At 38.6% G+C, this 12,376-nt stretch overlaps 2 protein-coding genes across 2 annotated transcripts; both read left to right on the top strand.

Moving 5' to 3' along the window:
* Window positions 1–1,453: 1,453 nt before the first annotated feature.
* Window positions 1,454–6,200, top strand: LOC106347018 (NADH dehydrogenase [ubiquinone] 1 beta subcomplex subunit 10-B). Its single transcript, XM_013786508.3, has 3 exons — window positions 1,454–1,806; window positions 1,878–1,922; window positions 5,996–6,200. The coding sequence occupies exons 1-2, from the start codon at window positions 1,518–1,520 to the stop codon at window positions 1,907–1,909; spliced, it is 321 nt and encodes a 106-aa protein (XP_013641962.1). The 5' UTR covers window positions 1,454–1,517; the 3' UTR covers window positions 1,910–1,922; window positions 5,996–6,200.
* A 2,673-nt stretch (window positions 6,201–8,873) lies between these two features.
* Window positions 8,874–11,887, top strand: LOC106347007 (aluminum-activated malate transporter 9). Its single transcript, XM_013786499.3, has 6 exons — window positions 8,874–9,439; window positions 9,962–10,099; window positions 10,184–10,453; window positions 10,531–10,667; window positions 10,746–10,892; window positions 11,037–11,887. The coding sequence occupies exons 1-6, from the start codon at window positions 9,052–9,054 to the stop codon at window positions 11,733–11,735; spliced, it is 1,779 nt and encodes a 592-aa protein (XP_013641953.1). The 5' UTR covers window positions 8,874–9,051; the 3' UTR covers window positions 11,736–11,887.
* Window positions 11,888–12,376: the final 489 nt, after the last annotated feature.

Raw genomic sequence — 12,376 nt, 5'->3', positions numbered from 1 at the left:
ACTACTAAAGGACTAATGAGTATTCGATGCAGTTTTTTGCATTACATACAGAGTGCGAAACGTTGAAATTAAATGGTCATAGAATGTATGTAGATTCTTCAAAAACGAAAAATGGTATTTGCAACACGTTGCACCAAGGCAATAGCATGTTTTTCAAACCATTTCGATCAATTTGAACATGTAAAACGTTCTTTTTAGTTTCGTTATTCAAATATATTTCAAACGCAACTAATTCAAAGGCAGATGAGTGAGTTCCTAGAGCATACAATTCTCTCCATGAGCTATGATTTATATCTATTCTATATTCGATGGTTGGGAAATTAATACTGTTTTAAGTATACTAGATTTTGTTGGCAAAACAAAAAGTTAATCAATATGGGATTGAATGATTAATCTTTATATGCTGATGGTTACGTAAAAGATAGTATAACATGAATTTCTTTCTCTTATGGTCATTTAGTATGTAGCTTCCTGAATCGACCATACCCTGCAATTGGCATATTATTTACCTAAATAATTTTTTTTACATTTAAGATATGATATAATCAGGTCGAACGATCACCTAATAATTAATTTAAAATCATCAGATCGGAGTCCACAAAATCTTTTAATGTGTCTACACTCTACGCGTTAGATTTCATTTTTTCGGGTTGATTTTCTACAAACCTTGAAAGATCGTGTAAAGATCGTATGTTTTGTCATTATCTATGTGGAAGAGTAATTTTCTCTCTTATTTTGTCGTAGAGAAGACAACAAACAGAAGTTTCTCAAGTAACATTCAACATTACTTTTTTCGTAAAAAAACATTCAACATTATTGAAAATATATAAAACTTAATTGATACATTTATGATTCTTTTTCTAAACTATATTACACCATATATTATAATAACTAGGTGTTTTGCCTGCGATGCAGGTTTAAACATTTTCATAAATTTTTGAAAAGTTCTTTGTACTCTATATTCATTATACTAAAATAAATCTTAAAATAACACAATATTCTATTTTTAATTATATAATTTATGTTTATTTTAACTTTTCACTAAAAGACTTTTTCAGATAACAATACAATATATATAGAAATTATCTTTTTTAATTATATTTTCATATTTTGGATAATTCTTACTATTATTAATTTTAATCAATTATCTAATTAAATAAATTAAAATTTTGTTTTTATTTTTAATTTATTTATATGTTTTATTTATTAAGGGTAATAACGACATTAACCAGTCTAACTTTTAACGTGAAAGTTCGATTCTAAAAACTTACTTCGCAAATAATAGTATAGATTTAGTAGTACAGTAATTACAATAATATTTCTCTAAGCTAAGGACATAATTCACTTTATAGATATATACGATCAACCATTTTAAAATGTTTTCCATCACACACTGGTTAGAAGATGGGCTTAAAGTTTGGGCCGATCCAAGTAGGCCCAAAAGTACTTTTAAACAGCAAAGTCACCAACTACAATCCAGAAGCGAATCACGAAGACGAGTGAGAGAAGAAGAAGCAATGGGGAGAAAGAAGGGATTGCCGGAGTTCGAAGAGACGGCGCCGGATGGCTTCGATCCGGCGAATCCTTACAAGGATCCGGTGGCGATGATGGAAATGAGAGAGCACATCGTCCGGGAGAAGTGGATCCAGATCGAGAAGGCGAAGATCATGCGCGAGAAGGTCAAATGGTGTTACCGCGTCGAAGGAGTCAACCATTACCAGAAATGCCGTCATCTCGTCCAGCAGTACCTCGACTCCACTCGCGGCGTCGGATGGGGGAAAGACCACCGTCCTATGTCGCTCCACGGTGAGTTTTATCTTGTTTCATCTGTTTATTGGTGAATGATGCTTTGCTGAATCGTTTTTGTTTGGATGCAGGCCCTAAGCCTGAGGCCGTTGAAGCTGAATAATGATTAATCTGAGGTGAGTAACTGGTTATGTGCTATGGTTCGTGTTTCTGAAAGATTCGTTTTTTTTTAAATTTCATCTGTTTGTTAAATTAAAATATGTAAGAAATATATTACCACTTACCAGTGAATCAAATGTTAGGCCTTTGTTTGATCTTTGTCTGTTAGATCAACTAAGTGATCAGTAACCATTTGTGTTATAGCTGTTATGAAAGAAAGTATAGTGATACGTTTTAAGTATCAATTGTGATAAAAAACAGAGATCAATAAGAAAAGCTTAGTTATATTGATTTGAACTTAGGAATTACAGAGGAAACGATTACAGATCAAGAGATATCTCACATTCTCTCATCTCTGAAATCACTCAAACTCTCGATAAACCTCTCCCTCCACACTCTCACGTTATTATAAAGCAAAACCATTAACTAAACCATAATTACTTTGTGCTAACTATGGTTACTTGCTCTTATCTAGCCAAGAGTCAATGACCATTTACCCCCTTTGGATATACTGCTCTTATCAATACTTCCCCCTTTGAATTCAACCTTGTCCTCAAGGTTGAAGCAAGGAACAAGCTTCCAATCCCCTAGCTCCCACACACACTCATATCTTTGCAGCCTATCACAGTTGATGCGATCTTCCTCCCCGTAGGTTAGATTCTTCAAATGACTGATCTCAATCACAATCTTCTGTCCAATAATGTTCAGCTCCTTGGCATCTTGCTTCTCTTCTGCTCCATACCCAGACATCTTCAACACCTCAGTACTCTCTTCTTGAAAGCAAGTCCACAAGTAAAAACCCAAGAGTTTTACTGCCTTATGACCCTGTTTCAGTTTCTTGAGTTGTGTACAGCCCTCCTTCCTTTTCCACTTCCTGTAATTTGTGATCAGCCTGCTTATCTTTCTTATCCCATACCAGAAAATTTCTCGCAGCCATTGGTGCCCATATGCCTTAAGCTCACTCACGTCCTTGTTCTTCTCGCACGTTATCCACTGCACTGGTCCAATTGTTTGCTGCTGGCCATCAGAACCCGCCACACATCTAGTCGTCAAGGGCTGCTTAAAAGAAAGCATTGGGGATCGCAGAACCCTTTTCAAGTCCATTAGGGTATTTTCGGGAGTAATATCAAGTGCTTCCCGTACATACGTAATGCGGTTGAACTCAAATGGCTTCTTAGGCCATTCACCAATAACTCTCTCGAGTTCAGGATCCGCATCAGTAGGTGGAAGTAGCCGTTCTTCCTTGTGCTTGGCTGCAGCTGTGCTGTCACTTAAAGTCCAGCGACCTTCCCTGTTAGTTGTTCCAAGCACAGCCATTAGAGGCCTTCTCTTCCCACAGATTGATTGCAACATCTCTTGGCTCCCAACATACACAAAGATTGAACCTTGCTTTTGATACTCTGCTCGTCTTTTTCTTGCTGTCAACTTATTATGATCACCCTTAAGAATCACTCTTATGGTAATCTCTGCGATCTCTGGATAAGTAGTCTCCATGATGACAGTGCAGTTCTCACCAGGGCCTTGATTATGAATGCTGGTAATGGGATTCTCCTCACCCATTTTAATGCACACCCAATACAACTTCATCTCAGCAACTCCTCGCAGCAGAGCATTGAAGTCAAGTTCCAGATCAGTCTGACCATTAACCATACTAGAAACTGCACATCCTCCTATTCCAATACGATAAGCAAGTATTCCAACTTCTGGCTTCCTATCTTTCATCCCAATTCCCCACCAAGACAACCCTTCAAGAACCATGGAACCCCCCTTCACTCGTCTACACCCTTTTTTCCACAGGTTAAAACTTCTGTAATTACTCTTTGTAGAGAGCAGGAAGCTGAGTTGAACTTCTCTCCATAGTTTGTACGTACAACACTTCCAGAGATACCTTTCATAATCCTTGAGCTTAATGCTGGAGCTTAATGAGAAAACACCAAGATTCCAAGACCATCTGTTACTGATCTTGTGCTTGTCCCTGTACCTGTATCTAGCCTTTTGTTTCCTAGTCTTGAACCTTGTCCACACTGTTGTGATCAGCAAGAGAGGCTCACCACAGCCCACACGCCTGTATTTCAACTTGGCTCTCCTTCTCCTATAGGCAACTCGCAGCAGCTCACACCCCATCTTTAGCTTTAGCCATTTTCTGCTCTTCAAGGAGACTCTCCCAAAATGATTTCTGTCACACTCTATGCTCAAGTTCTTTCTCAAAGAATCCCACACAAGTTCAGTAGTTCCAAGGAGAGAAATCTGATTACCAAACAACCTTACCCTATTAGTTCCCTTCAACTTGTTGAATAATTGTTTGAACTTCCATTTCTTCCATTTTGCAAGCGCCCTCAACACTTTTCTACATCTATGCAGCAGCCCTTCAAGCTTCTCTACAAGCTTTATTCTCTTCATCTGTTGCTTGCAACACTTCATTAGCCTTCCAAATGTGTTTCGTTTGGTTTGACGATGCATATTTTTCACCGCTCCAGACTTGTATTTGAACCTTTTCTTCTTCTTCCATTTTTCTGTAACTTTCAATAGCAGGAGCTTTTTGCCATCGACTTGACCACCATGCTTCGTCATCTCAGCATGTGTCAATTTGTTCCCTTTTCCCTCAGTAAATTTCATCACATAGCACTTCACCCCACTTGACAGCAACCGTATTGACTTTGTACGAGGTCTACACTTCTTCCTTTTAATCTCTTTCCATCTTTTTCTCTTCCTTGTTACTCTTATACTCCCCTCAGCCATTTGATCGAACACCTGGTGGGCACACTTCTTCCTCTTGGTTACAAGCAGCACCTCTCTCGCATATTTACCTCTCTCAAAGTACGGCTCGACTTTGTGATCCCAACAGATTAAGGTTTCACCATCTTGCGTCCCTTGCGAAGCCATTTGATGATCATTCAGAAGTTCATTCCTCCTCTCAAGCGTCAGCTTAATCGGTTCCACAGGCGGACAGAAACTCTTCAAGGATCCTTCCACATGATCAAGATCCGAGTCTTCTGCAGCCAACGTCTCTTCCTCCAGTGATTTCTTGGCAGCATCTTCTTCATCCTCACGTTCAATCATGCGACGGCACGCTTCCAGCATCTCCAGCCGGGCTTTCCTTTCCTCCTCAAACGTCCTCACCGGCCTGTCATAGTTCGTCGAGGCTCGGATCTCTTCTATCTCCTCCATCGAGGTACCACCCGCCAAAGCAATTTCGACCCAGCGCTCGGTCCAGTACTTCTCCATCCGCTCCAGGTATGAGGATCTGCTACACCGCTCTTGGACAACCACGGCCGGCTTCGGGAACCTCATGTCCCTTTCCGGTTGTTGCTCCACAACCAACGGTCTCATCCTCCTCACGCCCTGTTGCATCTGGTTCCACACTTGATCAATTTCCGCTTCCGTCGACATGGGTCACCGGAATCAAACGGCTCTGATACCAATTTGATACGTTTTAGGTATCAATTGTGATCAAAAACAGAGATCAATAAGAAAAGCTTAGTTATATTGATTTGAACTTAGGAATTACAGAGGAAACGATTACAGATCAAGAGATATCTCACATTCTCTCATCTCTGAAATCACTCAAACTCTCGATAAACCTCTCCCTCCACACTCTCACGTTATTATAAAGCAAAACCATTAACTAAACCATAATTACTTTATGCTAACTATGGTTACTTGCTCTTATCTAGCCAAGAGTCAATGACCATTTACCTCCTTTGGATATACTGCTCTTATCATATAGTCCAAAGTGTATATATTTCTTGTGAAGTTCACTGATGAGATGTTGGAGTGGCTCTATTTTGAGGTATTTGGGAATTTCCCTGGTGGTTGATAGTTTCCAATCTGCTATGTTCTCATACTTTACCACAGTGCTAAGTTTACAATTGTATGTATTATAATATTTTTAGGGGTGAAACATGTTTTGGACCCATCTCTAAGTGTCTAGTCTAGGTGAAAACCTCTTAAGTCGTTGTGTATAAACTATGCGTAACTTTGCATCGTTGTGATTAATATTTATTAGTCCTTGTTGACAACAGCTACTGTTTTCACTTTTATGGCGAGCTTAGTGATCCTAATGTTCTTTGTGTTTGTATTGCTTCTGCAGGTGACGGAGCTTTTAATACAAGACATGAAAAGGTCTTTGGACTCTGCAGATTTGCTCTTGTTTGTTCTTTTTCTTTTTGTTGAAACATGTCAGTCTTTGGACTGGCGGATACATGGAAGGGTTTTATAAGCTTCAGTAATGTATTGAAGAAACTACACTCAACATTAGTCTTTCATTATGCTACCCAAATAAGTCCATTTTTTCATGTCTCTCTTTGTTCCGGGCTTCCGGCTAGTTTGTTTACTTTCTTGCCAAAAAAACTGTAGCTTAAATTCTTAGGAAAAACAGTTTGGCTTATGTGTCTTATTCATCATAGATGATTGAGAGCTATTCTGACTCAACTCAGTTATCTTCACCATTTTTTTTTTTTTGTCATTTTTTTTTTTTTTTTTTTTGTCATCAGTTATCTTCACCATTAGGAGCTTCATCCTAGATATCTTTGGAAAAGCTCTTTGTATTTCGCAAATTGTTCCTTCGCTTCAGCGTTCTTGTCAAGGAAGCTATAGATCATACCACGATAAAAGTATGGTCTGAATCCCTTTGGATCCTCTTTAGTCAGCTGCTCGTAGCTCTTCAATGCTTCATCCACGTTCTTCTGCAAGAACTCTATGTACGCAATGATCAGTCTCACGTCTCTAATTTCCTTCACCATAATATCAGCTTCAGCTACAGCTAACGCATCTCCTTCTCCACAGTATATAGTATGAATGCATGTGATTTCGGGTTACTTTACCATTCATCAAGATTTCACATGATTACGTTTTTTGAACAATGCTACACAATATGGGGCTGTTTGTTTCACCATTTGTCATCTCCATCCAAATGATTCATTTGTATGATCTATTCAAATGATCCATTCAGATTTTTGTGATTGTTTGTTTGTTCATCCACATGGCTCATCTAGATGAATCATCTAAATGGATTTTATGTTTGTTTTTTTATTTTCATTTCCATTCAAATGAGTTTAGTAAACAAATCACCAAAATACCCTTGTATTGGTTTAATCATATGTTTGATATTAATTTTAACTATGTTACATTTAATTATTGAGTTTAATATATTCACATTAGAATTATTTCAAAATTAACGTTCCTTTTTGCGGTTTGGGCGGAAAAAAAAAAGATTTTGGTTTTAGCGAGAAAGCACATTTTTCGGTTATGGCGGAAAAACAAAATTTTTCGGTTCTGGCGGGAAAACAAGATTTTTTTTGTTTTGGCGAGAAAACACGTTTTTTGCGGTTTTGGCTGAAAAGGATGTTTTTGGCGGGAAAACGCGTTTTTTTGCGGTTTTGAAGGGAAACACGTTTTTGCGGTTTTCGCGGGAAAACGAAATTTTTCGGTTTTGGCGAGAAAACGAGATCTTTCGTTATTGGTGGGAAAACGCGTTTTGCGGTTTTGGCGGAAAAATATATTTTTGCGGTTTTGGCGGGAAACGCGTTTTTGCGGTTTTAGCGGAAAAACACGTTTTTGCGGTTTTGGCGGGGAAACACGTTTTTGCGGTTTTGGCGGGAAAATACGTTTTTGGCAGGAAAACGCGTTTTTGCGGTTTTGGCGGGGAAACACGTTTTTGGCGGAAAAACGCGTTTTTGCAGTTTTGGCCGGAAAACGAGATTTTTCGGTTTTAACGGGAAAACTCGTTTTTTTGTTTTGGTGGAAAAATACGTTTTTTGCAGTTTTGACGGAAAAACGTGTTTTTGCAATTTTGGCGGGAAATTGCGTTTTTGGGGTTTTGGCGTGAAAAAATAGTTTTTAGGTTTTCGTGGAAAAACGTGTTTTTGTAGTTTTGTCAGTTTTCGTATGTGACAAAAATGATATTATGTTTAGGTTTGTAATCTGTGAATTACATTAGGGGCATAATAGACATTATACCATTTTGAATGAACCATCTCCATTCAAATGATCCAAATTGGTTCAGCTGAATGGACTTTAAAATTAAGCCTAAATTTCCAAAAGTCATCCAGATGATCCATCTGAATGAGTTGTACTTTTAGTGTCTAAACAAACAAAACTCTCATCTTCATCCAAATGACTCATTCAAATGGAGAAACAAACAGGCCCTATATAGTATGAAACTCAGCAAACAAGTGTTTTCACCAATGACAGGGTACACCAATGACTCTTTTCTTAACACTCGAGGATTTCGTTAAGGTATATCATATCTGTTCGTTACTATTGTAGCATCATCATTATTACAGAATGCATACATAATGTTCTGTTTTTTTTTCAGACTGATACTTTTAGTATAGGATTCTGATGACTGCATCTCCAATGTGGCAGGTCTTTGGGAGATGGAGGTTGAAATTCCTGTGGATTAGGTTTATGAGGTTCATATCATATATGGTATTGAATAAAAAAGAAAAGAAAAAAAAAGAGAGGTTCATATATGGTAAAAAAAACACTCTAAAACTCAAAAATATCATCATGTTTTGATCACACAATTGCAGGTTTTGTCACTCCCAGAACAGGATAATTTCTTCTTTAAGGCTCTTTTCAATTGATTAGGTGGATACTTATCTTACTAATTGTTTTCTCTGCCTAACTTCTCTTTTATATATAGAAAACTCTGCTTCGCTTCTTGAATTAGCTTGTGTTAAACAAAAAAAAAAAGCTTCTTGAATTAGCAACAATGGCGTCGATGATAAAAGAAAGGTTTTTCTCTTTATGCGTTGCGTTGGCTTATAAAATAAGATTAAGGAAAATGACAATAACAACACATACTATTTTAGGTAAGTAGATTGGCAAATCGAATGTCGACAAAGAATCGTAACGTGACGTAACGCACGTAACAAACGTCTTTAGTAAGAATTATTATCGCCCACATAAATATTATAAGAGTTTAGTATTGAAAAACGTCGTCACTTTGCTTCGTATTAGTGGACCATCTCTTTTATTCAGTTTTTCTTTTCTCCCATTCACACTTCTCCTTTTGCAAGGGCCACCACACCACCACCCCCCCACCATCACTTAAAAGCAGTTTCGATTCTCGTCAGAATCAATAATATCTCCGCCATTAAAGTAACCGCCCTCTCTCTCTCCTCTCTTTCCGAGGATTCAGTAATGGCGGCGAAGCTAGACTCCTTCCGAAACGGTAAACGCGAGCGACTTCTCTCCAACAACGGTTTCTCCGATTTGAGATTCGGCGACATCGAGTCCAACGACCTTCTCGAAGGCGATAGTCATGGACGGACGCGGCTGTGCTGCTGCTGTTCGTGCGGCAACATCTCCGGTAAAATCTCCGGAGTGTACGAGGACGCTAAAGATGTGGCGAGAAAGGCGTGGGCGATGGGAGTCTCTGATCCGAGGAAGATCGTCTTCTCCGCCAAGATTGGCCTTGCTCTGACGATTGTAGCGGTTTTGATTTTCTACCAGGAGCCTAATCCGGATCTCAGCCGTTACTCGGTTTGGGCTATTCTCACCGTCGTCGTCGTCTTCGAATTTACAATCGGTAAGGACGGCTGGTTCTAGGTATTGCGAGCCTCCTCGGTTCCAAATTGTTACTAAAAATATTTATATTGATTATTTAATAATTGTTTCAATGTTTAAGTTGGTAAGTATATGTGAAAAGAATGTCCAGAACTAATGAACTACTAATATATAAAAGTTCATGGTCAATTTATAAGCTAATTATTTTTATATTGGAAGCCTATTATAAACCCGAATTTTAAGAATCTATATGTAGTCGTCTGGGGATGATTGGTAAGAACTGTAGCTTTATATTTTTTTATTGTAGAATTTATCCGGTAGATTTATTTGTTCTACCTTTCATTACTGTAGAGAAGCTCGATTGGTTGACAAATATTGAAATATAGCTCTAGATTAAATTTTGGCTGTCCAGAGCATCTACAGCCCACAACCAATCATTCCCGTAGTTTATTCGTATGGAAACTAATTGGAATAATCTGGATCTGGCTTGTTTTCTTTACAAGTCGTTTGTTTCAATGTGATAACTGTTTTTTGGTTATGATAGGAGCAACTCTAAGCAAAGGGTTTAACCGAGCGCTTGGGACGTTATCAGCTGGAGGACTTGCACTTGGAATGGCTGAGCTATCCACACTGGCTGGAGACTGGGAAGAGCTCTTCTGCACCGTTAGTATCTTCTGCATTGGTGTGTGTTCTCTTCTTTTATACCATTCGTTTTGTGTTTTTTTTTTCTATCTGTGATTTGATAGTAGGCGTCTCTTGTTTTCAGGGTTCATTGCGACTTTCATGAAACTGTATCCGGCGATGAAAGCTTATGAGTATGGTTTCAGGGTTTTCTTGCTCACGTATTGCTACATTCTCATCTCTGGGTTCAGAACAGGACAGTTTATTGAAGTGGCTATCTCCCGGTTTCTGCTTATAGCTCTTGGTGCTGGTGTTAGTTTAGGGGTTAATATGTTTATCTATCCTATATGGGCTGGTGAGGATCTTCATAACTTGGTTGTGAAGAATTTTATGAATGTAGCTACTTCCCTTGAAGGTCAGTACTCATAAAGTTTATAGCGTTTGAGTCTGGAGAAGATTGACTAATATTGTCTGTGACTTGGTGTTTTACAGGTTGTGTGAATGGATACCTCCACTGTTTTGAATACGAGAGAGTCCCATCCAAAATCTCCACGTACCAAGCCTCTGAGGATCCGGTTTACAAGGGTTATAGATCAGCTATTGAGTCTACTAGCCAAGAAGAGTCTCTGGTATTTTTCATCATTAAAACGTTATGTTTCTTCTTACATTGTTTCTTGTCTGTGAATCAATTTGTTTTTTTTTTTAAGATGAGCTTTGCTATATGGGAGCCGCCACACGGACCATACAGGACATTTAACTACCCATGGCAGAACTATGTCAAGCTCAGTGGCGCTCTCAAGCATTGTGCATTCACTGTGATGGCATTGCACGGCTGCATTCTCTCAGAAATCCAGGTAACACTTTCTCTCTCTCTCTCTAGCTTCATTGCTCCTCGTATCTGAGTAAGATTCGCACTTTTGTCATCTGTTTTCAATACAGTGATGCTTTTAGGGGTAAGAGAACAAAACAGTTGCTCAAAGTTTAGAAACGTTTCACAGGCACCTGAAGAAAGGAGACAAGTTTTCCGACAAGAGCTTCAGAAAGTTGGCGTAGAAGGAGCCAGGCTCTTAAGAGAGCTCGGCGAAAAGGTGAAGAAGATGGAGAAGCTAGGACCAGATGACATGCTCTTCGAAGTCCACTTAGCTGCCGAAGAACTACAACACAAGATCGACAAGAAGTCTTACCTTCTCGTCAACTCCGAGCGCTGGGAGATCGGAAACCGATCACGGTCAGAGCCTCAAGAGCTACTCTCCATGGAAGATTTAGATCCACCAGAGAACCACAAGTCTCCCATCTACGCCTTCAAGTCCCAAAGCGAGGCGGTTTTGGAGATACCAAAGAGCTGGGGAGAGAAGAATCACCGCGAGCCGTTGAATCACAGACCTACTTTCTCGAAACAGGTATCGTGGCCTGCACGGCTTGTGCTTCCGACGCATACGGAGACGACGAATGGGAACTACCAGCTGCTGGAGACGACGGAGACGTACGAGAGCGCGAGTGCCTTGTCTTTGGCGACGTTCGCATCGCTCCTCATAGAGTTTGTCGCTCGGTTGCAGACCGTGGTCTACGCGTTCGAGGAGTTGAGTAAGATAGCTAATTTCAAGGAGCCGGAGATTGTGACGTCGGAATCGGATGTAGAGTTAGACGGAGAGAGCGTCGGGCTTGGCCGGAAGATGCGCCGGTGTTTCGGTGTGTAAGGTCTTTTGTTTGAAAATTCGCTTCGGAGGCGTTTTACTGAAACGCGCGAGAGGGAATAGAGTTTAAACTGTTAATTGTAAACTAAGTAACCCAACCTATACAGCTAAACTAGTTAATAATGGTAAACAAGCAGAGGCGTTTTTAACCCTTATTATCATAACAGTGCCGTGCGAGGATTTTTAGGGGCTCAAGGCGAATTTTAAAAATATTTTTCACAATATGTAACAAAAAGAAAATATTTTTTTAATTTGTAATTTAAAAGTAAAGGTTAAAATGATAAGTAGAAAACTGGTATTTTTAGAGAAAGTTTAAATAATGATTTGGTATTTAAAAAGATAAAAATAATCATTTAAATAAAATAATAAAAATAATAAAAATAAAAGTAACAATAAAAAATATTGAATAAAAATAATGGTAGATAAATTATAGAACATTTTGTCGTTTAAAAAAAATGATGATAGATAAAAAAAATATGTACGTTAAAACGTATTATTTATTTTTTCTATAATCTATTTCATCAAACTATCATAATGTATAAATAAAAATACAAATAGCTAATTTTTGGTAAGGAAAAAATTGGATTATAATAAGTAACAAAAGCAAAACTAAAATCAGAACTGTGAGTTATACTATGTCAGTT

Source organism: Brassica napus, chromosome A1 (genome assembly GCF_020379485.1).
Source record: "Brassica napus cultivar Da-Ae chromosome A1, Da-Ae, whole genome shotgun sequence".
NCBI classification, from domain to species: domain Eukaryota; kingdom Viridiplantae; phylum Streptophyta; class Magnoliopsida; order Brassicales; family Brassicaceae; genus Brassica; species Brassica napus.
This window is presented reverse-complemented; position numbering and strand designations above follow the sequence as displayed.